The 26,811-nt window shown below is 47.9% G+C and overlaps 1 protein-coding gene across 9 annotated transcripts in view; it reads left to right on the plus strand.

Moving 5' to 3' along the window:
* Cobl (cordon-bleu WH2 repeat protein) overlaps positions 1 to 17,861 on the plus strand; it is a 229,385-nt gene extending 211,524 nt beyond the window's left edge. For all 9 annotated transcript variants that reach the window (XM_057771907.1, XM_057771911.1, XM_057771906.1 and 6 more), the window contains 3 exons: positions 1,080 to 1,199; positions 2,121 to 2,384; positions 16,445 to 17,861. In XM_057771907.1, the coding sequence (XP_057627890.1) occupies positions 1,080 to 1,199; positions 2,121 to 2,384; positions 16,445 to 16,462 (402 nt within the window). In that variant the 3' untranslated portion in view covers positions 16,463 to 17,861. The remainder of the gene's footprint in view (positions 1 to 1,079; positions 1,200 to 2,120; positions 2,385 to 16,444) is intronic.
* Positions 17,862 to 26,811: the final 8,950 nt, after the last annotated feature.

Here is a 26,811-nt window from a genome sequence, read left to right on the forward strand (position 1 = left end):
GAGGGAAGACTGCAAAGCCAGAGCTGCAAGTTTGTGGGTTTCATTTTAACCGCATTCTGTCTCTTTCTTTTAAGGCATTTGGAGAAAGGCACTAGAGAGGCTGAGGAGCTTTAGCTTCTCAGAGCCCAGAAGCGTAACAGAAAAGATGTCAATCAATAAACTTCCATCCACTGGGACAGAGTAGCAGTGAGGTCAGGGTGTAAGACTGTCTATACTCTGGTCCAGAAGCACTCTGTCCACTTTGTGTTATTATAACAAAATATCTGAAAACCTTAGAAAAAGAAAAGATTTCTCTTGGCTCTTGTGAGTCTACTTCCATCAGTGTGGTTATTGTTGACTGAAACTTTATGTGAAGGCATGATTTTGTCATTCTACAGTAAAAAAAAAATTCTGTGAACCTTCTCCACTATCAGCTCATTTAATACATCAAAATATTATTACTAACCCAGTGCTAATAATGAAGAGTTATTTCCTATATTTTTCAGTGGAAACAAGGTAGGAAGAGTCTAAGTGGTCTGGCCCAATGTCACCCACTAACATTTTCATCCAGGTTTACAGGATTTCGGTAGATTTACAACATGTCAGCTAGGGAAAGCTGGGAGAATAGCAGGAAGAGTTTCATAGTAAAAGACAACACTGGCTGCAACCCCAAACCTATAGCCTTTGATTCTCAGATAGCTGCCCCTCAACTTACTACAGGGTTACGTCATGGTAGCCATAGGAAGTTGAAGATATCCTAAGCTGAAAAGTCCTTAGTGCACTGAGCTCAGCTGCCTTAGTCCCACCTCCCTGCACGTGCCCAGAACATTTATATCAACCTATGTTTGTGCAAAGCCTGCTCTACAAATGTGTTGAATGACTCAGTAAAGTTTTTTAATACTATGCTGACTCTAGAAAAGGAAATCGTTGTGTGCATGTGCTTTGATACTGTGGTTGAGCAGAAAGCTCTTCTGGGACCTTCTGAGTGGACCCTTTAAGCAGACAGATTGAGTGGAGTTGATGCTGTAGGCCATGACTGATATGGAGTTAGCCTTTCCTTATTGTCTGAATGAAATATGTTGACTTCGTTAATATTCTAGACTGCAGAACACACCTCAGAAGGAAGGCCAAAGAAACTGTCCTACATGGAGACAGAGAGCGAGCGATCTGCCCTTCTGGCAGCCATCCGGGGCCACAGTGGGACTCTCAGCCTGAGGAAGGTGAGGAAAAGGACCTCCCATACATAACCGGTTTAGAATCCTGCCTACCCTTCTCCCCAGCAATCTAGGCCAGTAGCGCCAAGTTTTCATTACTCTGACTAGACGGCAGGCACCATCAGAGCTGCAAACTCTACTCGCTTGGCACGTTGGCACCCAAATCCACAGAATGAGGCAGCTGTGTGAAGCCAGCCCTGAACATGTACTATAGGCAGAATATTAATTGAGCCAGATAGTGCACCTGTGGCTGTCACGCATGGGATTTAAGGAATTGATGTGACTTGCACATTTCCCCTATGGTTTTAGTGGGTGTCACTCCCACCCCCAGTTAGTCAAGTTTGTGTGCCTGGCTTCTGTTTCTGCCCTCACGTGTGAAGGGAAGTTAGAGAGTACTCTTGCCATACTTGGTGCCTCTAAGCCAAGCTTTGGAAGACCGCAGGGATATGTGTGAGTCATCAGCAGACAGATGTCTGCTTCCTGTAGTTTATCATTAAGGAGCCGTTTGCGGGTCACTGTGACATGGGTAGCCGAGTGCTGTATTCTTGGAGAGGACCTCTACACAGATTGTAACTCTCTGAGTCCGGCAGGCTGCTGTAACAGAGCACTGTATGCTGGGTGGCTTAGGAACAACAGAGGTTTATTTCCTACAGCTCTGGAGGGTAGAAGTCAAAGATCATGGCAGCCACAGAACTGGTGATTCAGGGGGTTGTCTGAACAATTCTGGCTCAATGTACCTTCACACCAAGGCTTCACGTGCCAGAAGGTTCAAGGAACTCTCTGGGGTCTCTTTTATAGGGTACCGATTCTGTTCATGGGAGTTCCACATTTATGATCTCGTCACCCAGTGTCATCGCCATGGGGTGTCACAGATGAGACGGGGTGCAGGAGCACTCAACTCTAGTAACCACGTAACTGTCTCCTTAGGTGTCATCCCTTGCCTCTGAGGAGCTCCAGAGCTTCCGAGATGCTGCACTCTTGGCCCCAGGTCTAGACAAAGCTCAACAAGAAGACCATGGCCCTCCACCTCCACCTGTCCTGCCCCCACCACCCTCTGCAGCCTCCCAGTCTCCCTCGGCCTCCGTAACAGTTTCTAGGTTCAGCACCGGCACCCTCAGCAACACAGTGGATGCCAGGCAAGCTTTGATGGATGCCATTCGCTCGGGCACAGGAGCTGCAAGACTGAGAAAGGTGGGTGTTGGTATGGGTAGCTGAAATGGAAAATGATTGTGCACTCCAGCTTCTGGAGGGCACCACGGAGGAGTGGGCAAAAAAGAACTGACTGAGGAGAAAGCCAGCTCTACATACTAACTGCTGCCCGTGTGACAACGTTTAGGCTAAACCCACTTCTGTACCCCTCCTAACCCAAAATCAGCGCTAGAGGAAGGGACAGGCTGAGGATGTACTGTGTGCTTCCTAGAGCTTCTACTAGGAAAGCGGCACCCTAGGCTGCAATGGCATCACCTAGCCTCCCTTACCCACCTTCGTCTGCCTCTTTCTGCCAGCATAATGCATAGCTCTTAGGGAATTCAAAGTCTCGCAGAAGAGCACACACTTTTTTTTCTACCCTCGGGTCTCTTTTTGTGCGGTCTAATGCAGGCCGGCATAATTCCCACCTAGACACTGCAGAAAATTATGGACCCTGAAGCAGGAACAGTTCCACCTTGCTTCCAGGCTCTGTGTCAGCTCAGGACTATGCTGTGAAATCACTGACTTCTGTGGTTGCACAGGCCTCCTGGATATGGAAAGTTAGGCTAATAACAAGAGAGCTAGGGAATTTTAGATTTTGTAAGAGATCATTTCTGCATCATGAAGTGTGCTGTCCCTGAAGAGGTCGGTAGAAAGTTAATCTTCACTTCATATGTGGAATGTACAAGGCTAGAGAATTGGAATCCTTTGACTTAGTCACACATGGACTGGACTTAGCACAAAAGGTACTTGCTGCCCAGGCCGTATCCTCTAAGGAAAGCAGGTTACCCATGAAGCGGAGGCTGGGCTACTTTCATATAAGGCTGCTATTGTCATGAATCAGACAGACAGATCTCCTTAGAGGAGAGGAACAGTCCCTAGGACATGTGGCTGAGAAAAATCTGTTTTTCCGTCAGCACAGCTCCATCAACACTCGTAGGCCACCAGCTCTTTTGCTCTGCCAGAGTCTCATGGGTTGCACTCTTCCAAGCTCCCTCAGAATCTGTTAGGCTCAGTTCCCTGGCTAGCCCCCACATTCCTGGGCTTGTCCCGCTTTGAGGACAGCCATGGATATGCAGGTGTGACCTTTCCTATCAAGGATGTAGTCCATCATCACTGGAGGCATAGCCCACTTCAGTCTTCTGTCCAGCAGCACTGGAGAGTGACACGCATCAAGCAGGCTCCTCGGGGAGGGGAATGGGGGCTTCATTCAGGGCGCTTTGAGTTTCCCATGTCTATGGAATTGGTGCATTTCTGAACTTGTATTATGAATGGCTGAGATGGAATTCTGGGAGCCAGAGGAAGATAAGGGTGAGTACAGCTCCGAGGCCCCTCTGGACCCCTGACAGCTGTTTCTCAGAGCCCCGTTCCCGAGCTGGTAGTGCTGGACCTCTTTGGGGAAGTCCTACGTAATTGAGTGAGAACCATCACCAGTCTTTGTTTCTGAGCTTCTAAAATCGTGTTTTTCTCCCGAAAGTCTATAGGCAACACCTGAGTCCTGAATCTGACTTCTCAGAAGTTAGAACCCATATGTCAGCTGAGTTAAACTGTCTACAAAGGGATTTTGCTCTAAGGTTTGGGGTAATTATGTGTCTTGTTCATTGCTCTAATAATATTCTAAAAAAAAGACCGAGTATAACCTACCTGAGACTTCCCTTCTTGCCCTATCAGTGAGCTAGTCAACCATGGTTTGAAACTATTAAGTAGAAATTTCCAGGAATAACAATTGATGAATTATTATAGCTAACTTTCCTTATAGCAAATGGCTACTAGAATTATAGTTATTAATGTCTCCCGGTGCTAGTGTGTGATACAAACGTCTCATACCCAGAGATGTGTGGGTCTAGTTGAAAGCACAGTACACAGACTCTGGTGCACACTACAGTTGTAAGCACCCGGAGGGGAAGCTATGGAGAGGGAACTGCTGACGTGAAGGCTGCGGGCACACACTTGTTCCCAGTGTTTCGCACGTTTCACTAGCTGATAGGTGACGTTTTTCACAATAGCTGCTACTTTCTCCGGCGGTCATGAAAGGGACATTGGGTCAAGAGGAGCTGGAAGCCAAGGCTGTACAGCTAATAAGTGGTAGTCTACAATTTTAAAACTCAGGTTTGCTTCCTCTGAGACCGATTTTCTCTGCTTTGCAGAGAGGTAAACAAAGAAGCAAGGCTGAAACAGTCGGAAAGAAGAGACTAAGTGGTTAGGGAAGATAGAGGTAGGCGTGAAGGACACAGAATGAGGAGGTCTGCACTGACATGCAGCTGGAGGTTTGGAGGTGAGGAGGGAGTTGGCCAGTGTGCACCCCAGGCATGCCTGCAGGAAAGGTCAGTACAGCTAAAATGTTCTAGCCGGGGCAGGAGCCACAGCTGTCAGTTCTCACATGATCTCAGCTTTCGGTCAGCTGCTTAAATGGAATTCACAAGACCAGGTTTTGATTATTCCTTGGATTGACTTAGCTCTTGGGTTCCCCTTATTCACTCTGGAAAGTGTGGGTCAGTAAATGTTTAAGGATTTTGTTTACAAGGTGCTTTGTGGTCTCTTAGCGAATTCAGAGTCTCCCAGCAGAGCAGACACTTTTTTCTACCCCTGTGTCTCTTTTTGTGCAGTCTAACGCAGGCCTGCCTATCTATTTCCCACCTAGACACTGTAGGAAACACTGGCCCCCAAAGCAAAAACAGTTCCACCTGGCTTCCAAGCTCTGTTTGAGCTTAGGACTATCCTGTGAAATCACTGACTTCTGTGGTTGCCCAGGCCTCTTGGATATGGGAAGTTCTTCATCTGACTCCCATGATTCCATCTGAGCCATTCGTGATACAGGTTCAGAAGTGTACCAATTCAATGAACATGGGAAACACAAAGGGCCTCAACCTCGGTGAACTCACTTGAAGCTGGGTCTTGGGTGATGTGGGACAAGATGACAACACTGAACAGGTTCTTGTCACTCTGTCTGTCACTACTGTGCCCAGATGACCTCTGCCACCTGCTGCAGAATGTGACTTAGGAAGCCAGGGTGGGATGACATACCTTGCTGAGCAGCCCCCAGCAGCCCCTCTGGTGGGGAGGGAGTGCAGGTGCTCATGGGCTACACTGCCATCTCCTGGGCAGGCGCTGGGTCCTTAGGGGCACTGGTTTGCCTTCCCCCTGCAACTTTCTGTAGAAATGCTCACAGTTCAGGCAATGGGTTCAGAAAGCTGATAGGTGCTGATCTCCTGCTGTCTGGACCACAGGCTTTAATGGCTCTGGAGTGTGAAACACAGGGGCTTTCTCTCTTACTGTTTCTTTCACTTTCTTCCCCTCTTTGATCCAACTGACCTTGAGGAAAATCCAGAACGACTGTGACTTTTGCAGCCTGGACTGAGCTCTCTTCAGTTAGGCATCTGTGTGGCTCTTCACGCCTGGGTGATCGGTGTAAGCTCCTGCTCAGATGGGTCCTTGAGTCTGGCTCTCCAGGTCTTTGTAAAAGGCTGCAGTCCACACGGCAGGATGCTTTCTGCCACCGAGAAAGCCCTTTCTCAGCTCAGATCCTGGGGCAGGAGACTTCCCCAAGGTTTAGAACTTTAAGAACAAAGAAACCCACCATGGCAGGCAAAGTGAGATGGTTGTTCACCCTACTGGGATGCAGGGCTCCTTGGGAAGATGCTGCCCGTGATACAAAAAGGTCAGCTTGATGGAGAAAGAATAAATATCTTAAAGATGACATCATTGTTTCTCAGCATTCACAGTTGCCTGCATGGTGGGAGTGGCCCAGATCTCTGGCTATTGACAGCTGCCAGTGTAGCTCCCAGCTGCCTGATTTGCTTCTAGTTCCACATGCAGCGCCGTTGTAACCACTCAGTTTTCTTCCTAGGATGCCCCTCTCTTCCCAAAGATAGGTTTCAGAGCACAACCCCATCCCCGTGATAGCTATCTCCTTCTCCTTTCAGTCCTTCATTCGCGAAGGTAAAACAGCCTTCTGCATCCATCTGCTTCCACAGATCTGTGTGTGCTAAAGGAATTGTGTCAGGGGGCCTGGAGCGTGTGCACACCATTTCCTCTTGTCTGTGTGTAGATGTAAACATGCGCATGGCAGTGCTTCATCCTGTAAGCCTTCAGCGGCACCTTCCAGGATGCTGGCACGGGGACAGCTGAATGGAGCCTCGCTGTGCCTACAGAGAGCACTGTGTCACAGAGACACAAAACGAGAGAAATAACCTTTCAGACTCACTGAAGAACTTGGTTAGATTCCCCACCCCACCGCACAGAGAGGACATGGCCAGCTGTTCCCCTGGGAGGAAAGGCTGTGGCTTCCATTTGATAAATAGGCAAGTGGGGTGCTGATATCCTGCGAGTTTTCCTGGCAAAGCATTCCTAGGTCAGCACCTTTGCAATGCCCAGACATCTTATCAGCTCCTGGCCGCCTTGGCAAAGGCCCACGAGCCACGCTGAGCTCACACATCACAGGTGCCCTCTTTCCCACTAGAGGAATCACAGATGCAGACGCATGCATGTCATGCCTCTTGACCTCAACAGGAAGCCCCAAGAACTGATTAGACATATGACGTGATCAGGAGGTCCCAAGCTAGGGAGGAGAAAAACAAACCTCTTCCTTTGCATCTGAAGGGAACGCTGTGTTCCAGGGACTAGGGAACAGAAGCCTGTGTCAGCACAGACCTGACTCCTAAGTACAGTTGCTTTGAACACTGGGCCCAGGTTGTTCATGTGTAAGCCTAGCTATGTGTGGTTAGATTGGAATGGCCTCAAGACAGGCAGTCAAGATGTTCCGGTGACAGATCCCCCATGCTACCTGTTGTCTCTGAAAGTGGAGCTGGAGTAAAGCGTGTCAGGCAGCTACCGGGTGCGCTCATCCTTCTTGTTTTCGCATGCACTCTAAACTCTGCAAAAGGCTCCTTCGGTCCCCAGGCTGGCTCTGTTCTCCCACCTTGTCACTATGTCATTTTCCCTTCATAATGCAGGTCACAGCTCTGAGTTCCCTGAGAACTAGTGTGAGTCCTGTTGGCTACGGGCCTCTGCTTGCACAACGTGGCCTTACACAACAAGACTCACCCATCATTGTATCCGCAGCCCCATCAACAGTGCTTGGCATACAGCGGGCACTGGGTCACGAGCTGAAAGGGGAACTAGGACACTGTGCCTCATTCATGGTATTCTGCAAATCTCAGCCCTCCTGTTGCGTCCTGTTGTCCATACACCAAGAGGTCGCTGCCCATGAGAATCAGTAGAAAATCTTGCCAGATATCCGATTCAAATTGGAAGTTCACACCTTCCTTTCCTTGGGGGAAATGAAATGACCTTTGGACATCTCCAGTCTTCATTCCTGGTCTGTTTGCACCCTCAGCTGCCAGTCAGCTGCTGCCTCCCCTAGACTCCTCAGTGCCTAGAGTCTGTCCACCCAACCTGGAAGAAAATCACTTAATGAGAATTTCCTGCTCTCTTGGCGATTTCTTCCTACAAAACACACACACACACACACACACACTTCATTCTCCAGCAGCAGCATTCCCAGAATTCCCAGAAGCACTGTTCACTTCACCTTTTTCCATGCAGAGAGTATTCCACTTGGCAGGTAGTGGCAGGTAAGGAAGAAGAATAAAAGTTAAATTTGTAGCTTCCCGTCTTCTCTAGTGACCCCTGAAGAACTTTTCTTCTTGTCTAAACAAAATAATACGATACCCTTTTAGGAAGCATGGGTCTTGGAGGAGGTTCTAGCGTGTGGCATCCGAACTGATCTCTGTTGGCACCGCCTCTCTCCTCCGTGCACACACACACTTGTCTCCCAGGCTACTGCTGCCTGCCGGCCACAGAAGCAGACTCTCAACAGTAGGACCATCCCTGGTGCCCATCTAGATGGCAGTAACTCAGCGGTGTAGCTGAAGCCTGAGCTGTCATCATTCGCTGTCAGTATAAACTCAGGCTTCATTGACAGGTACCTGCCTCCCTAAACTTGCTTCAGTGACAATCTAGCTAGATCTTTCCCATGCTCTCTTTTGCAATTTTCTTTTTATATATACAAAAAATAGAAAGTATGAGCATTACATCCTCCTCCAAATTTTTTCCTAACATACTGAGAACTGTTCCAACCCATGCTGCATCATCCATCATATTGGTCTTGCTGGAGGTGGACATGACCTCCAGACCCTCTACACTGTCTGTGAGAGCAAAGGATGGGCAGCTGCCCTGCCTCCTCCGTCTGCCTTCTCCTTCCATCACTAGCTTGCCCCATTCCCACTTATCCTCGTGTGTCCTGAGAGATTCTCCTAGGTAAGGTATCATCATACCGCAGAAAAATGCTCAAGTATCCTAGCATTAGCACTCTGGGAGTTCTCACTCAGCCTGCGGCTCCATGCCAAACCCTCATTACAGATCACTAACCCTGGCCCTGGGAGATGATGTAGTCTGTGTCTGTCATGTTCTCCAGAAGCCCATATGCCAAAAGAGAAGCCTAATGGGAGTTCTGGTCATCGTTGGCCAGCTCCTTCTGCTCTCTGCTTCTCTCCTGTGAAAGGAATGCGTGTACCCTGCCGCACATGACCTAGCCTATGCTGCCTCTGTGATGTGCTTCCATAGACCTAAACCTTGGACTGACCCAGTTATGGGCTGAGACCTCCAAAACCAAGAGCCACAGTAGCCCTTTGCAATGTGTGGGGAAGCATGCCAACATAGAAGCGCCCCAGAACCACACCGTGAGCAGGTGTGCTGGCCATCCCATTGTGCTGGGCACCCTGTGGAATGATCTTGGCCACCTAACAACCCTATAACAGAGACCTCGCTCTCATCTTACCAGTGGAAGACACAGGGGTGACAAGAGTGTGAGCTTCTCTCAGAGCTTCCCCCAGCCAAGGTGCAAGTCCACAGTCCACAGTGTGTGCTCCTGACACTCACACACATTGTGGTTTTACATTGTGGGTTTTTTTTAAATGAACTATCTCAAGGCTGGCTGGAGGATTTGCTTGAAAGCCTGCATAGGCTTCACAGCCATTCCTTACTCTGACTTCTATAAAATGCAGTTGAGCAAGCTCCATTTCTTTGTTTTTGCATGAAAGATAGTTTTTATCCTTTTTTTTATAGGAAAGATTTTGAACATGTTAAAAGTTGAGATAATTGTGCAGCAAACATCCCTGTGTCTAGCCCCAAAAGCTTTTGATGACACCTCGCTATATCTGTTTTATCTCACACTGTGTCCATCCTCACTCTACCCCGCTGTCTACCTACACACACTGTTTCTTCTGTTGTTGAAACAAGCTCTTGCTGTTGACCCAGGCTAGCATTGAGCTCAGTGGTCTTCCTGTCTCATCTTCAGAATGCTGGGATTGTAGGCATGTGACCATCACACCTGGCTGAGAATTTTACTCGTGTGCAGTGGAAGTATATTGAAAACATTAGCATACTTGACTCCTGGGTGACTTCACCTGCATGCTACTGGAGTTTGCTTTGTACAGTTGTTTTTCAGGTGAACATATACATAGGGTGCTACGCACACATTTAAGGAGCTCACAGGTCATTTTAGTGGGACTCCATCCTAACCATCTTGAGATTAGTTTTTTATAAGAATCTCAAGAAGATAGGTGTGCCAGGATGTGCATATGTGTGTGAGTGTGTGTGTGTGTGTGTGTGTGTGTGTGTGTGTGTAATTTGTAGCTGTTCATACTGCCTCCTTCTGCCTTGGCACATTTTGTGTAGGCTGAGTGGGGAGGGCAAAACAATCTGGTATAGTTGGGAGACTGCTAACCTGGAACAGGGGATGTGGGCCAGTAGAATCAAATTACAGGAGGGAGGACATGGCTTTTTAAGTAGACTCAATGGGTCTCTGGGAGCTATGACAATCCAGAAGGTAATTTCAGGGACTGGATTCATCAGCCTACCTGAAGCAGCTAAACATTTAGGAAAATGTGACTTCAAAGTAAATAACCATTGAGCCACGAGGTCCGTGGTCTTTGAGAGACATCATAGCCGATAGTGAGAGGCCTACATCCAGCATCTCCTTCCCGAGCAACATCCGAGCTGTCGTGTAGAAACGGTGCTGACACAGGCCCATTGTTCTTGCTAGGGTTCCTGCTACTGTGATGAAATGCAGTGACCAGAAGCATGTTGGGGAGGAAGGGGTTTATTTGGCTTACACTTTCACATCCCTGTTCATCATTGATGGAAGCTAGGACAGGAACTCAAGCAGGGCAGGAGCCTGGGTGGCAGGAGCTGATGCAGAGGCTGCAGAGAAGTGCTGCTTACTGGCTTACTCCTCGTGGCTTGCTCAGACTGTTTTCTTATAAAACCCATTCATATACATATGAATGTGAAACCATTTAACACTGGAGGCAAAATTAGCACCGTCTGGCGCCCAAGCAAAGCTGATCAGGCAACAAATGGAAAGCCAGCCTGCAGCATTAGCCACTGAAGATGGCTCAGACATGCCCTGTAACGAACCCAGATACTAGGAAACAGTGATTCATGACCATAACAGGATTAAATTATAAATTAATAACAAAATGGCCTCGGGGAAATCTCAAGTATTGAAATAATATAGTTCTAAATTAAATAACCCATGGGCAAAAGAAAAAAAAAGAATGAGGAAGTAGTTTGAAGTGATTGTGAATTACACCATGAAAGTGTAGATGCTGCTAAGCGGTGTGCTTTCCAGAGAATTCCATGGTGCTTTGCTATTCTGTAGCTGGATTATGTTCTTCACTCGGAAACTAGAAAAAAAAGAGCGAAACTAAAGTCTAAAGTTAGCTGAAAAAATAAAGGTCAAAGCAGGAACCAATAAAATAAAAGAGAAAACTGATTTTGAAAGCAGATGGGTAAGACTGGCATAGGATATATCAAGAGAAAAAGATTCTTTGTCAGTTTTGGGAAGGAGACATTTATATCATCACACGGATTCTGCATACATCATAAGAGAGACTATTATCCAAAGGGAGTATCACACATGACTTCATGCCATGGGTAAGTTACTTTAAACACATCAACTTCAAACTACGAAAATACAAATTCAGAACTCCAGAAGAAATACAGAAGTTGAACAGCTCCAGGTCTGGTAAAGAAACTAAATAATAAGGCTTTTGCTAAAAGCCTTCATACACTCAAGCACAAACACACACACACACACACACACACACTTTAAAACTTCCTCGATATCTTCACCAATAACCAGACCTCTAAACAAATTCATCCCAAAAGCTGAGGAGGAGAGCAGGTCCCAACTTATCCTATGAATCCACTAAGATTCCACTATCAGACAAAGACAGGTAAGAAAAAAAAATATGAAAATGATGCCGTATGGTGGCCCAGAGAAATGTGTCCCAGGAGTGCAAGGTTGGCTAACATTTAAAGTCTATTCCCATATGAACCATTCTTTTAAGTCATCTTAATAGATTCCTTTGAAGCATTTGACAGTATACTTCATTTCTCATAAAAACTCCGTAAAATATGAAAAAAGGAATTTCCTCAAACTGATAAAGGCCATTAGTGAAAACTGGCAGCTAATCCATACATGACAGTAGAACATGAAAAAGTCAGAAAGCGCCTGTTCTATCTGATTTTCTTCACCGCTTGTGGAGGAAAACAAAGAGGAGGGCATGAAGATGGGTGCATTGGCATTGGCATACGATGCTTGCAGCAGCTTCGTTTATAACTGCCTCAAAATGGTGAAAAGCTGCCCATCAGTAAGCAATCATCAGATACGCTGTGTCCATACAGTTAGCTACTGTAATAACAGCAATAACAGCAACGTGGATGACTGCAGCAATTCAGATGAATGGCAAGACAATTATGCTGGCCATAAAACTTAGCACATGCCATACTGTTTGATTGCTATAAAATTCTGGAAACTATAAACTCCTTTGTAGTGATAGATTATTGGTGGCATTTGAGGACTGAAGGGACTTTAAGGAAATCTTGAGAGTGCTGTTGTGATCTCGATTGTGGCTGTGGTGCCAGCAGTCCATGCGTTGTTAAAACATACCAACTTAATCCCAACACTAGGGGCAGCAGAGGCCCCTGAACTGTTTATAAGTAATAGTCCAGCCTGGTCTAGATAATGAGTTCCAGGCCAGCCAAGACAACATACTGAGACTTTGTCTTCAATGTGTGTGTGTGTGTGTGTGTGTGGGTGTGGGTGTGTGTGTGTGGTGCACACACACAATCTACCTATCATCTATCTCTATCTCTGAGAGAGATGATGTGTCATATTTCAGTTGTCACTACAGTAATCATTTATTTATAACCAAACTCTCCGTCCTTCCATGTGCTTCATCCAGACAAGCTACCTAAAGGCTGTCCCCACTGGCATGCCCTCTTGCCCTCGGTACTACCCATCTTCTCCTGGCTGTCTTCTTCCTAGGCCCCCCCTTCCCCCAGTGGTCACCAAAAAGATATTGGATTCTTCTCACCCTGCAGGCTTTCACCACAGGGAATCGGAGAACATCTTCTGAGCAGTTTACTGGGTGCTTTTTAAAGAAGTGTCCCCCTGTGTTTTTCTCGACCCTCTGGACACAGTTTTCCTGGCTTCTTGATGTTCTAGACTCTGAAGTGAATTTATTCTGTGGGTTTGGATTAACAACTGAAACCTGGCTAGAGGAGCACGGAGGGAGGGTCCTGGAGTTGGGAGGAAAGCACTATTATAAAGGATGGGCTCCCTACTCTATAAGCCTACAGATCCCTGCCTGCCTGCTGGCCTATACTCCTGACTATGCCAGAGTCCTTCATGAGGTACCACCCTTGCCCATCCTCCACCATGGCCCTTGGAGCTGCCTCTTGAGCTTCTTCCTAACGCATACCCTCTCTCAGCTTCCTTTGTGGCATATATCTTTATGGGACACTGATGGCCCTGCTGTATCTCCTCCTTCCTGAACATTCCAGGTGGTCCCTGCTATGCTGTCCACTCCAGCCCTCCCCAAATTTGTCTGTGGCACCTGCAGGCAGGCCCCCTTTCTGAGTCAGACTGAGGCGGCTGACCACATTCTGACCTTGCCTCACCTCATCCTCTCCCCAACCCCATGACACCACCTGATTGCATTAGATACAGGTCTTGTCCTAGCCATTGGACCCTTAACCCTCTGTATTCTCTTTGCTTCTTCTCCCAGCACAGTAAAATTTATCTTAGCTGTGGAATGTGGCTATAGCTTCCCTACTCTGCTCCCAACCTCTTTTCCCTTCTCCCATTTTTCTAATTGAAATTTTTTATTGAAAAGGCTGATTCTTAAATTTATACTGGAATGCAAAGGACATATGATAGGCAAAATAATCCTTAAAATCAAAAGGAGCAAAGCTAGAGGGCATACATTAGCTGATATTAAGACTCCTTGTATGATACAGTGAATGAGGACAGATAACTAGAGCAGTGATACAATAAAGTCCAGAAAGCAACCAGTACAAACAATCAATTTGCAACAGTGTTGCCGAGGCAGTTTATAGGGAAAAAGTCACATCAGACTCACTAAGCCTGGGATCTCCCTGGGGAGGGAACACAGAAGAGATTTCATGGGTATGCTAGCCCTTATCCTGTCTTAACCAGGAACTAATGCAACCGTGTTCCCCCTCACTTCGGTTGGCTTTCAGCAGCTTTCTGCAGGGTGTCTGGAGCCCTGCACAAACAGATCTGCCATGGGCATCTTGCTTTTGCTTCTGCTGGAGATGGAGGAACAAAGCGAGAACACTGACTTGGAGAACTGCAGGTGTCAGATGGACTAGAGAAGTCCTTGTAAGGAACCATGGTGTGGCCACTGAACAGCTGCATAATTGGTAGTGTTAGTAGGGCTGCCACCTCCATCTCCTTGCTCCCAAGCTTCACCAGAAAGGCCGACCCAGAATGTGAAGGCACCAGAGGTCAGAGAATGTTGAAAGAGCTGGGAAGATATTACTGGGCCCACATGAAGACAACAGGAATTGAGCGGTACATGCAAGTGGTCAGAGGACCTGTGCTCTGGGTAGGACTCACTGAGCCAGCTGCATGTGAGTGTTTGACCCAGAGGCTCCCAGCTGAACGTGCTTTTTGTCTGTACTACAGGTCTCTGAACAAATGTCACTATGCAGAAAGTATTCATTTGACTGCAAAGCTGTCCACCTCACCTGTTGTGCCACCATCCCCACAGGGTCATCATTCACACATTTCCCCCATTGCTGCATCGCAGGTGGAAGCAGACAGCCACATCACCCCCTTCATCCATACATGCCACAAGTGTTAGGCTAGCTCTGGGCTGATGGTGCTGGCAGAATCCCCCACCAGGTCCATGCCTGTTGCTGCGAGATGAGGCCCCAGGCAAATAGCTGAAGGAAGTGCATACGGTGACTTCTCCCAGATGGCAAGCCCATGAGGACAATGTCCATTGTCACTGAGCTGGAAGCACAGCACTGAGAGTGCAGAATTGTTCCGGGCCTGGACCAGACCCTAAGCCCTTGGTAGACACTGCACTCCTAGGGACCTATCACCTCCCAAAGCCACCACCTGGGGCTGAGATGTTCACCTTACAAACGTGAGGGAATACACTCTTCCAGACATAGTGTGCCCATTCTTCTTGAGTTAAAGTAGGGCTGTTGGGAAGAGTCAGTTAAATGGAGACCCCCTGATGGAGCAGAGCCCTAGGCATGCAGGTTGAGGGTGGAGGAAGGGAACGAGAATGGAGGATTGGAGGGTTATAGACATCAGCTGGACTGGAGAACCCCAAGGCCTTGTGAGGGACAACTGAGAAAATATACACGGGACAGACAGTCCAAGGGAGGCTCTTCAGAATGAGTTGATATTCACAGGGGATCTACCTATACCTTGGTCCGAAGTTTCCTAAACAAGACTGCAAAGGGAGGGGATCTCCTGACTGTCAGGGTGACTGAGATAGAGGGGATCCTACAGGATTGCAGGGGATGGATTACTAATGCTTGTAAAGAAAAAAAAAAGAAAGAAAGAAATTAGAGCTGTATATGCCCGTGAACAGAAGACCTGTGCTAAGATAAAACTATATGTGAGCACTTGACTTGAAGCACAGATCACCTTGTGTCTTTATATGAGAGGCAAAACTCCTAATGACGGTGATAGTATGTCACTTCTACCTTGAGCTGACATGCAGATGAGCTAAGATTTGCACAGTACACATGGTACCCGACTCATAGCAGGTAGACTAGTACAGTACACGTGGTACCCGGCACACAGCAGGTAGAATAGTACAGTACACGTGGTACCCGGCTCACAGCAGGTAGACTAGTATAGTTACACGTGGTACCCGGCACACAGCAGATACACTGGACACAAGTTGGGTACTGTCAACCCAGTGTGCTTGTGTTAGTTCTGAAGGAATCTGTGTCTTTTGAGTATTTGCTTTGATGGATAAACTGAAAAGGTAGAGCACGATGCTGTATTCTCTATCCAGCACCGTCCAAACTGTTTCCCAGTTTGAAGGTCTAGGAGAATGACAGTGGTTGCTTCAGAGAAAATCCATTTCTGAGCCGGGCGGTGGTGGCGCACGCCTTTAATCCCAGCACTCGGGAGGCAGAGGCAGGTGGATCTCTGTGAGTTTGAGACCAGCCTGGTCTACAGAGCTAGTTCCAGGACAGGCTCCAAAACCACAGAGAAACCCTGTCTCGAAAAACCAAAAAAAAAAAAAAAAAAAAAATATCCATTTCTGTAAAGCGTGATCAGAGGCACTAGAGACGGTCCCCTAGACCAGGATTTCCTGTTGTTGTTCTGTCAGGAGAGAACTGAGCCAGCAGAAGCTGTGTGGCCCTTCCTGCTAAATAGGGGATGAACTTTCCTGCTCCTTCATCCACATCACAGACTGGTCATACACTTCACATATGTGGCAGCGAGTGAGCCTGCTAGGGTTCCTTACTCCAACACAGGAAGCAATGAGTATAGTTTTGGGGGGAGAGACCTACAAACAAGTATCTATGAACACCACGATGCTCTTTCTTTTGTCACAATTCATTGGAAGATTCCAGTATGTTTGTATTCTGCAAAGGCTCTTTGAGACAGTTAGCAGCATGGCCATTCGTCTAGACCTCAGTTCTCCAACACATGCACATCTCTCTTCTGTACATTGTGTTGTCCACAGAGACAGTGACTCTCCCCATCTTCACTGCAGGTCCCCTTGCTCGTGTGAGGTCCTTCCGCTGCAGAAACCACCTGTACAGCTCCCAGGATCATCACTAAAGGAATCCACGCGACAGGAAACGAAACCATCAAGAAGTGGTACTTCCCTGTCTCCAGGCCAATGCCCACAGTGGATTTTTCGGTGTTCCTGCGTAATAGTCCAAGGGGAGATGGTGCTTTGCTGTGGGGCTTGTGTGCCAAGGACATGCGATCTGCCTCTGAATGCTCACAGTTGCCAATAAACTGCTCTTGTTGGCAGAGTAATGCGAACACACAGGCTGAAGCTCAACACTCATACTTGAGTATAGTTATGGGCACAAGGAATCATGCCTTACACTGATTTTTGAATCTTTGAGACTTTGACCACATACCCATGGTTAAAATCACTTGTTTAAGATCCTTTTAATTCTAGGTGGATAAAAGCATAAATCAACAAAAACAGTCAGATTCTATCAAATGCTACATGAAACTCGGTTTCTGGATTATGAAGCGTGATGCAGGAAGGCTGCTACAGGATGACTTTTACAGGATAGTCAAGCATAAGAGTTCTATTCCTCACACAGTGAATCCTCGCACCACAGATGATCTTAGACCATGATCTGACCAACTAAGCTTTTAACAGTCAACTAGTGTTGCCCAGACTAGGAGCCCTCCTTGACTTTGTGAGCAGGACATCCCTGCCTCCTTACAAGATGATGGGAAGCAAAGATCAAAACACTGGAAGGGTTGTCCCTTTCCTTAAGGCTTGTGTCCCACTTGTATAGCTGTCCCCAGTGCCCCAGCAGGCTATGAAGTGCAGCAGGCCACTCTGAAGGAGCCTTGCATGGAGCCTGAGACTTCACCACTAGCCTTCAGAGATCCTGCAGAGGGCCAAGGAGCACAGTGTTGGGTGCTTACATGTCACCAAGGGCAGTCCAGATTGTGTTGCGTATTCTGTGACTTACATTTTATCCTGACACACTTCAGCATGGTCCAGCAGCTGCTCTGGTATTATCTGACCGTCTTAGCACATGGTGTGTAGACACCATTTTTAAAGAATTTATGCTCAGTAGGAAGTTTTGTGGTTTTCTTTCTTTCTTTCTTTTTTTTTCATGTGTCTCTAAAACCTTTTCTTATATGGAGAAAACCATGACAGTAATAGAAAGTCAAAAGCAGTTCATGATACAAAATTTCTGCCTTAGTGAATATATATATATATATGTATGTATGTATATGTATATATATACACACATATACATGAAATCATTTTGTTGCTTCACCCTGTTTCAAATCTAGGCACGGGGCAGAATGGGGACTTGGTACTGTGTGATTACCGTTGCTAAACTTTCTCAGTGAGGCAAGAGCTGCCAGCCAATTGCTCTTAGTCACAGCTGTCTGCTCTTTCTCTTAGTGCCACAAATAAATGCAAATCCAATCCTGTAACTGTCGTGTGGATTTCATGCTACAGTGTATTGTCCTGCCTGCAAAATGGAGGAGTTAATTTATTCTGCCAACAGATACGTTGGCTGCTGTGTTAATCAGTATTCCATCGCAGTGACCAAACACCTGAGGTAAACAGTTTAAGAGGGTTTATTTTGGCTCCTGGTTTTAGAGACGTTGGCCCCATTGCTGCCCCTCTGGCAACACAACGCACCCTGACAGAAGTGAGTGCTGGAGCTCACCTCATAGTGGCATGATACAGAAGGCAGGGGGAGGGGCTGGGATCCTGATATCTCTCCCAGATATCTCGGATGTGTAACCACATTTACCTAACTTCCTCTATGCCTCATCTCCTGAAGGTTCCCTCCCAATCGTGCCACAGCCTGGTGACCAACCTTTTAATGCACAGGCCTTTGGGGGCCTTTCAAAGTCAAAACTATACTGAACCTTTCTGCATTCCTGAGTCCCAGCAAACACAATAGACAAAGCCATCATCACCATACAGAAGAGAGAAAAATCATCAGGAAAAGGGGACGGCAGACTCAAACAGGAGGTGATGGGGAAAGGCCTTGGTTTGAGTAAATTACCGAATGAAAAGATATAAATAAGGCAGGGAGAAGAGCGAGTACAAGGACTCTGGGGGGCACATTCTAGGGGAGAGGAGTGGGGGAGAGGCTGTTGTAGAAGATGGAAGAACAGTGCGAATGATCTCCTTTCAGGCCTGTAACTCCCAACCCCTACAGGTCTTTGTGAACTGTCTGGAACCCTTTTCACTGAAGCCGAGCTCCTCAACCAAACCTGAGAGGTGCAGAGATGGTCCTTGGGGAGCATAAGGGCCCCCTTCTCTAGCTAATTTTGTTCATGTGGATCAATGTGATGTTATATGTGCTTGTGTTCTGCTCCTCCAAGGACATAAACCTTCGGGTTTTGAGGTGACATAGAATAATCACAGCCTCCCGGTTCATGCTGCGGTCTCTTCTCAGTGTTGTCATAGTTACTTTTGTCTCCTCTTCTTAATAAACCCAGATATCAAAGCACCAACTTCCAGATGAGCAAACTGGAGGCTAAGATGACTAGACAGGTCTATCATGTGGTTCACATTCTTGCAGCAACCTTCTGGGACTCCTGTTGCCCAGAGTTAAGTCTGCATTCTCTCCTTAGCCCACCAAACTCATAGCCCTATCTCTCCTCCTCTAAAACCTGCTGATCAGCTCTCGAGAAGGAAGCTGTTCGTGACTCTTTGATTTTAGAAAGCAGGCCCTTTACCGTCACGTCCAGCCTTTCCACCATTTCCTTTGTCCATATCCAGCCACTCTTTTTCTGAGAGATCCTGAGACCGCATGTATTTTGATATATTTTTTTTCTCCTGCCTGCTATGCCCAGGATCCTCCACTAGCCATCCCCTCCAGCAGGAGCCTCCAGCCTTGTCCTAGACAACTCTCTCCAGCATGCTCACACCTCCGTGCTCTCACCTTGTCTCCTCTCAGCCTCCATCAGCTGTGCTCTACACACCAAGCTAGGTGAGCCTCCAGGCAAGGAGCAGGAAAGACTTAGTTCATCCAGGGAAACCTCAATAGAGGTTAAGCCTCAGGTCATCGTCCTGGCGGGAAGCCTATGAAGACATCTAGCCACTCCCTTCCAGCCCTGTTGCACAACACGGAGGCAGAGAGCAAAAGGTGAGCGATCTCAAACAGGAAGTAAATGGCTCCGCTCCAGTCATTGCCTGGCTAATTAGGAAACGCAGTCCCAAAATATCCCAATGTAGCTCATAAAACCATAGCATCTATTGCCAGAGTCTGGCCCACACAGTGCAGTAAAGGTTTAGCGAATACCTCGGTCTCCTAGGAAAGCCCAGATGAGTGAAGGAGATCAGAGCTCAGGCTCACATCTTGCCTGAGGTTTGTATGCTTTGTTCGCTGCCTCTGTGTGGCACGTTATGGCCAGAAAGCCTACTGGAAGAAGTCCTTACAGACACCCCTGCAGGGCTAGTAGCCTGACAAAACAAAAACAAAAACAAAAAAAACCTGGCCTCTCTTCCCTGATGGATCTAACTTCTAAAACCTACTGATGGGCTCTCAAGAAGGAAGTTGTTTGTGACTCTGATTCAGAAGGCAGGCCATTGACAGTTTGCCTAACACATTCCGCTTTCCAAGCTGCCTCCTCAGTGATAGATCCCAGAAGTCCTGCTATGAGCATCTCTACTACACAAATAGAGTCCCTTTCTAGGTCTCTGGAAAGCCCTTCAGCTCAGCTCCCGATCTGGAAGGCTGCTAGCTTGTGTGTCCTGCCAGCTCGCCTCACTTGACCATGACCCCACTTTGTCGTGTGTGTGTGTGTGTGTGTCTGGGCCTTGTGCCTGCGCCTCCTGAGTGGCTCACTTCAGTGGTTTCCAAGTCAGAAAGACAAGGAAACATTTGCTAATCACTAAATTCTTCTGTGATTTTTCTCCTTCCATGACTGTGGGTATTTGTCCCATTGCTGCTTCTCCATGGCTACCCTTACTGCCTCTGCCTTGCACCAGCTTCCTGAAGGTCCAGTCTCTACCCACAGCGCCTTCCTTAGACCTCCAGGCCTATATGCAGCATTCTGACCCCTGGGCTCAACAGCAGCTCCACAGTGCCTGCTGGTCAGGCTGCCTCTCGTGAGTAGCAACTGTGCTGTGTATGGTTCATCGTGTTAACTTCTGGGACACATACCCATTGGTTTGGAACCCAAAATATTTAGACAAGAGTGTGGCATTATTCCTCCATCACAGAAACACAAAGGAAGAAAAGAGCCCAACAAATAGAGTCACTTCACAAATTAGTAGGATCAATGGCTCCATTGTCCTTTTTCATCCCGTGTACATGGCTCAGAAAGAGGAAGAAAGTAAGTGTTTCCTACCCCAGCTTATGCCTGGGTGCGGCCACATCTCTCCACTCTGAGTGGAGGAGCAGGTATGCTCAGTGCACAGGATCACACACTAGCAACTGGCTGAGGGCAGTTCTAGAACCTACCATGGTGTCACTTTCTTCTTCATTAGGGGACTGAGCCAGGGGACATCTCTCCTCTCCTCAAAACATCCTGGTTTTTGAAAGGGCTGGGATGTTTTCCAGGACCAGAAGCCATCAGAAGTACAAGTTGAGATCCATAGGGCTCGCTGAAAGTACTCTTTCAGGGACCACCATGGTGGGCAAAAATATGTTTGTTCCTGGACTCAGAGGATCCGGGCACCGACTGATCCTGGCATTTCCTCTAATACTCCATCAGAGTGATATATTTTTCCTGATAACTCTTTGTTTGTTATAACAGAGAACTGCACTGTCAGCAAAAGGGGGATTGGTCCGTAAACCAGGAAGAAGAGGGCCAGAAGGCCAAGGACGGGTGATTGCAGAGATCCAGGAGGCTGACGGCTAGCATGACAGATGTTCTTGAGGCAGGGAGGGAAGAAGAGCAGGTGGAGAAAGCAGGTAGCCCAAATCACCACCATGCTGTGCCTCTGTCTGCTCTGCCTCAGCTTGAGGCTCTGTTCTCAGGATCAACCCCCCAACCCAAGGGTACAGAACCATTTGGCTCACTCATGCCCCCTTCTTTCCTCTCTCCTTCTCCCCTTTTCCTTCCTTCTCCTTTTCCCTTCCTCCTCTCAGTCTTCCCCATCCCTCATTCCTTCCTTCCTTCCATCCATCATCCCTCCCTCCCTTCTTTCCTTCCTTGGTGCATTCCTTTCCTCTCCCTTCTCTCTTCCCATCTAATACTAGAAGAGCTTCTCTCAGTTGGAATCCCCGATGGGTGCCTGAAAGAATTACAAATTAGTGTCTCTGCCTTTCAGTAAGCCTGCTGGCAAGTAGCCACATGGAAATGCCAATCAAGAGTGTAACAAGTATCCTGGGGGAGAAGAGATGTGGGGCAAAGATTGGAGGATCTTCCTGGTGGGTGGCTGCGGTGGAAGCCCCTCACAGGAGCATCAAGAGAAAGGCTTCTCTGCAGGTTAATGGAGCAGGGCATGGCCAGAGGGCCGGGGAAGCCAGTGCCACGGCGGAGGACTCAGGCTAGAGGTCCTGCACCAGGGCGCTGTTTCACTGCAGACATTCCTAGGGCTGAGGCTGCTGCCACCCACTCCTGTGTTCCACTAGAAATACAAATGTGTTCAAAGCGGAAAGATCAAGAAGCGATTAACCATGCTGGCACCTGCTCATGAGTGGTTTGGCCGTGTTCCCAACCGGGGTGTGCGCCGAGTGAGCGCAGGTGGCGGCAGCTTGCCTCACACCGCCTGGCATACTCCTCCGGAGGAGCTATGCACTCTGCTTTCTGGACCTGCATCGCAGACCCTTCCTCTAGATGCAGAGGCTGGAAACTCATGAGGGAGAAAAAAAATTGTTTGTCAGTCCAGGTGGGACCACACATGGCTCTCCCCCTTGCCTCTACCAGATCTCTGAGAGCAGCAGCGTTAGGCCCTGCCACCACTCTGATACCCAGACTCTGTGACCAGAGTGGAACTGGCCCTGCTTGCTCAAGGCTGAGCTCTGCTGGTGCCCCTCCACTCGGTTGTGGCCTTTCAGATTTCCCGCTGCTCCTCAGTTTCTGCCCCTCTTAAACCTCAGCAGCTTTGATGTCTCTGAAAATACCATGTGGGCTCATTCTACCATGCTTTATCAGAACGCCAACTGATCCTCCAGAACCCAACCACCTCCCAAGGAAAGCCTCTTATAACCACTTAGTCTCCTGTGGAATGTCATGCTTCTTGTTACTACGACCATTTCTCAATGGAGTCTATTGGCATCTGTGACCCGGAACTCTGCGGGCCCCATTCATGTGGGAGTGTCAAGTCTGAGAACACAGGACTGATGCCATGGGCATTCGCTGAAGGGATGGTGCAGAGTCTGCCCCAACCAGACTGGCAGCACATTCTGAATACAAAACTCCTGACGACCTGCTTGGCCAATGGCTAGTGGGCAGATGCCCAAGAGAAGGAGGCTGCAGTGTTCCTGCAGGGCGGCTCAGAGGCCTTGGAAAGACTCCAGACTGCAGGGATAGCAGTGGCCAGGGACGGGACAAAGAATGGGCTTGCTGGCAGGTTTCCAACTCAAGGGTACAGCTGGCCAAGCCCCAGGTTGGGCAGAGAGCCACTGGCACTGGGGATGAGGAGTTGGCTGAGGTGGGGCTTAGAACAAGATGGCCACAAGCCACTCCGAATCCGGCTGTGTGAATGAGGAAGCTGCTGGGAGTCAGAGTCAGCGAGTGAGTCACATGTGACTAAGACTCAGCTTAGAAAGCAGACTGGAGTATGCCCTGGGGTAAAGGACTTTCACAGAGCCAAAGTCACCCTACGATGGCACCGTCCCAGATCTTCTTGAGTAATATCATGGATACTGACCAAAACAGTGCCATTTTCTGAGTGGGCTTTTAAGGCCCCTTCTTATGAGTTGGGGGGGGGGGGGGGGGTGCTACCAAAGCCCTGTGACATCTTTGACCACACAGGAGTTAAAGGGTCAGCTGGCAGGGCCCACCACTCCCCTCTACTTTCATTTGCTTTGCTCCTTTCTCCTCTTTAGACAAAAAGGAGTAATTAACAGACCAAGCAACTTGGGGCCTCTTAAGCATTGCCCCGATTCAACAATGTGGAGATCACAAGTGTTTCCTGAATCTATCTCAGAAAGCCAAACCCTGGCCTTGTCAGATCTCTCTTCCTACCAACCGAAGCAGAGGGGTATCTAGTGGTCACACTTGAGTTCACCCTGACATTGGCCCAAGCCCCAAATCTGACTCTCCCCTCATCCATTGTACCCTAGGAAGAGCTCCAGTCTCAGGGGAAATGAATGCTTCTCATTGGCTGGACTCATGTACCTGATCCATGTGTATATGCGTATATGAGTTTGTCTCACAGCTGAAGAGGGTAGGCAGGCCCCCTGTTGCCAGGATTCCTGAACCAGGAACCTCACTAAGGCCTCCTAGCACCCAAGCAGCATCGAGTCAAGACTGCTGGGCTCTTGGTTGATCCTTGCATCTTTGGGTGTATTTGAGCGATAAGGACCTAACTTCTTATAGATCTCGCTTGAGAACAAGAAAAGACAGTTCAGCATAGACCCCACTGTATACATTCCTGAGCATTTGAAACAAAAGCCTAAAGGATACCCAAGGGGAGACGTGAAGTATGGCCTGGGAGGAAGTTTTCCAGGTGCCACCCAGGCCTAGAATCCCCCACAAGGGCCTTCTGACTCTGCTTGCCTCGTACTTGTGACTCTCAGACCTGAGGCCAAGAAGCAGCTACCTATATCATGTGACTGCAAGGCCTGAGGTGAGGTTGAGCAGGGAGAGAGGCTGAGCACCCAGCTCTCTTCACCCGCGTGTGCTTTCTCAGCTTTCTTCCCAAGCAGACACTCAGCCATAAGACAGAGCATCCTGGGAAACGCGGAGCTGATCTGGCCAGTCTGCCTCTTCCCTTACAGATGAGAGAAACAGCACGGTTCGCCTCAGAGGGCACCACCAGCAACCGAACTGAGTGAGGGCCAAGTGTGCTGGCTGCGAGTCAGTGTCTGGTCCCCTGTTGCTTCCAGGATCCTCAGGGACCAACAGGCAGCAAGCCCGGCTGTGGGTGTGAGCCCCAGTGGGATGTGGCAGGGCTTCCTTGATGGACTCTCTGCCAGATACAGGGAAGACAGCCATCTCTCCTCCAGACATGGCTGTCCCAGACTGTCCCCTGTGGTGGACAGCGTGGCAACATGCCCGAAAGGTTCCTTTTCTTTTTGCCACTACTTCCAGCTTTTCTTTATTAAGCAAGCAGTGATTTTATCCTATGGACAATAGGCAAGAAGCATAGCTGTGCAGAATTCCTGAAAACTTTTCTCACTTAAAATCACTACTGCTTTTTTCAGCCAGGCCCTGGCTGCTTGATACACTTGCTTGAACTCTGAAGCTCATGTGATCTTCTGCCTCAGTTTCCCGAGCAATCAGGACTCCCAACGCTTGCCACTACTCAGGGATCTTTTTTTCTCTTAGATCTTAGATACAATGTCACTCCATAGCCCCCCTGACACTGACCTGGAACTCATTGTACAGCCCATGCTGGCTTCAAACACACAGAGATCCACCCGCCTCTGTCTCCTAAAGATTGGCACTAAAGGAATGTGCCACCACCACTCCCAGGTTCATTTTATTTTTCTAATCAGAGATATTTATGGAAAGCAATTTGAGCATTCATTACATAAGTGCAGTGTAAAATGATCCGATTAGGTTAATTAGCTTTGCTTTATGTTAGAAACCTTCAAACCCTGTCTCCTCGTTCTTTATAAAATGTATAATAAATTGTAGAATGCTGTCACCCTGCTGTGCTGCACAGCCCTGGAATTTAACCCTCGTGGTGAACTCTACTTTGGTACTGATTATATTCATCTCTTTGTCTCTATTCCCCCTGCCCTCCTGAGCCTCTAGTGGCCACTATTCTCTCTACTTCTGGAAAAAAAAAAAAAAAAACAGTGGTATTTTTTTTTTCTTTCCACATGTAAAAGAGATCACACAGCATCTGTCTTTCTGTACCCGGCTTAATATGATGTCCTCTAGATCCATTCATGGATCTGGATGCTGCAAATGACAGGACTTCATTTTATAACTGAATACTATACTATTCCTCTGTGCGCGCGTGCGTGTGTATGTGTGTGTGCCTGTGTGTGTGACATTTTCTTTAACCATTCATCCATGGATGAACACCTATAGATCCCATATATTGGCCATTGTGAACGGTAATGTAGTAAACACAGAAGTACTGAGTTTGTTTATTTCTGTTGACCATTCTCTCAGTAATGGGATATACAGATCACATACTGGATCTACTTGTGTTCTGTGGTTTCCATAGCAGCTCTGACTGTCCATTTCCCTAACAGAGCTCTTCCGAAGGCTTTCTCACACAGATTGTGTTATCTTCTGAGTCTTCAGTTACAGCCCCTCCCCCCAGGGTCGGATGATATGTCATTGTGGTTTGGATTTGCATTTCCCTAAAGGTGATGGATGTTTTTGCAGGGCCTCCGCTGGCAGAATTGCTTAGGTAGGCATCCTTGCTGCATCCTGGCTACAGGAGGCTGTCAGAGTACCTGTATGCATGTAATTCTTTGAGCTTCCCTGGGTTGGAAGGCCAGATCTTGGTACAGTCATACCCAAATGCTCCTGACTTTATGGGACAATAGTTCCAGTGAACTTAACAACTTCCCAGTTCTGAGTCTGGACCGCAGCATGATCCTGCTGCCTGTGAACATTGCTCAGGAACTCGTGAGAGCAGCTCCAACTATCAGCACTTGGCCCATTTCCCCAGGGTCTCCTCCAAGAGGAAGATAGCCTCTGGCTTAATTTTAATGAAGCAACCTATGTTAGCCATAGTCTGGTGACCTCATACCTTACTTTCTGCCCTTGTACAGCTATCATAGTCAAGACACCCTTTGCCATTTGGTCTGGCCTCCGGAACTCTACTTTGATTTTAGATTAGCCCACATGATGGGGTTGGGCTTAGCCAGTAGCAACACGATTCAAATATAGCTCTGTTGTCAGATCCAGGTGAGAAGCAGCCCTGCCTGTCACACATTTCCCAGGCCATGTAGCTGATGCAGTTTAGGCTTGGGTTTCCTCACCTGTATCGCTGGAAGATCTGGAGACCAGAAGGTGATGAGTGAATACACTCATGGCCTCACGGCCTGCCCTGATGGGAGAGTGAAGACAGAAAGGCAGGAGTGCCCAGCTATCTGACTCATGCTGTTTGGGACCATGCTGAGTGCTCATGTGGCAAGAAGACTTAAGCCCTGGGCTTTGGTCTTGGGTTTTCTGGCAGTAGGATCTGTAGAGTGTGACAAGCACCTCTTCTTAGTGAGCTTCTTCACAACGTGAGGAGTTTACAGTGCTCGCCAAAGCCTCTCTAGAGCCCTGGTGCTCTAGAATTCATACTGTGTCCACCAAGATCCAGAAACACCTTCATTTAGG

The sequence above is a fragment of the Chionomys nivalis genome, chromosome 6 (genome assembly GCF_950005125.1).
Source record: "Chionomys nivalis chromosome 6, mChiNiv1.1, whole genome shotgun sequence".
NCBI lineage: Eukaryota > Metazoa > Chordata > Mammalia > Rodentia > Cricetidae > Chionomys > Chionomys nivalis.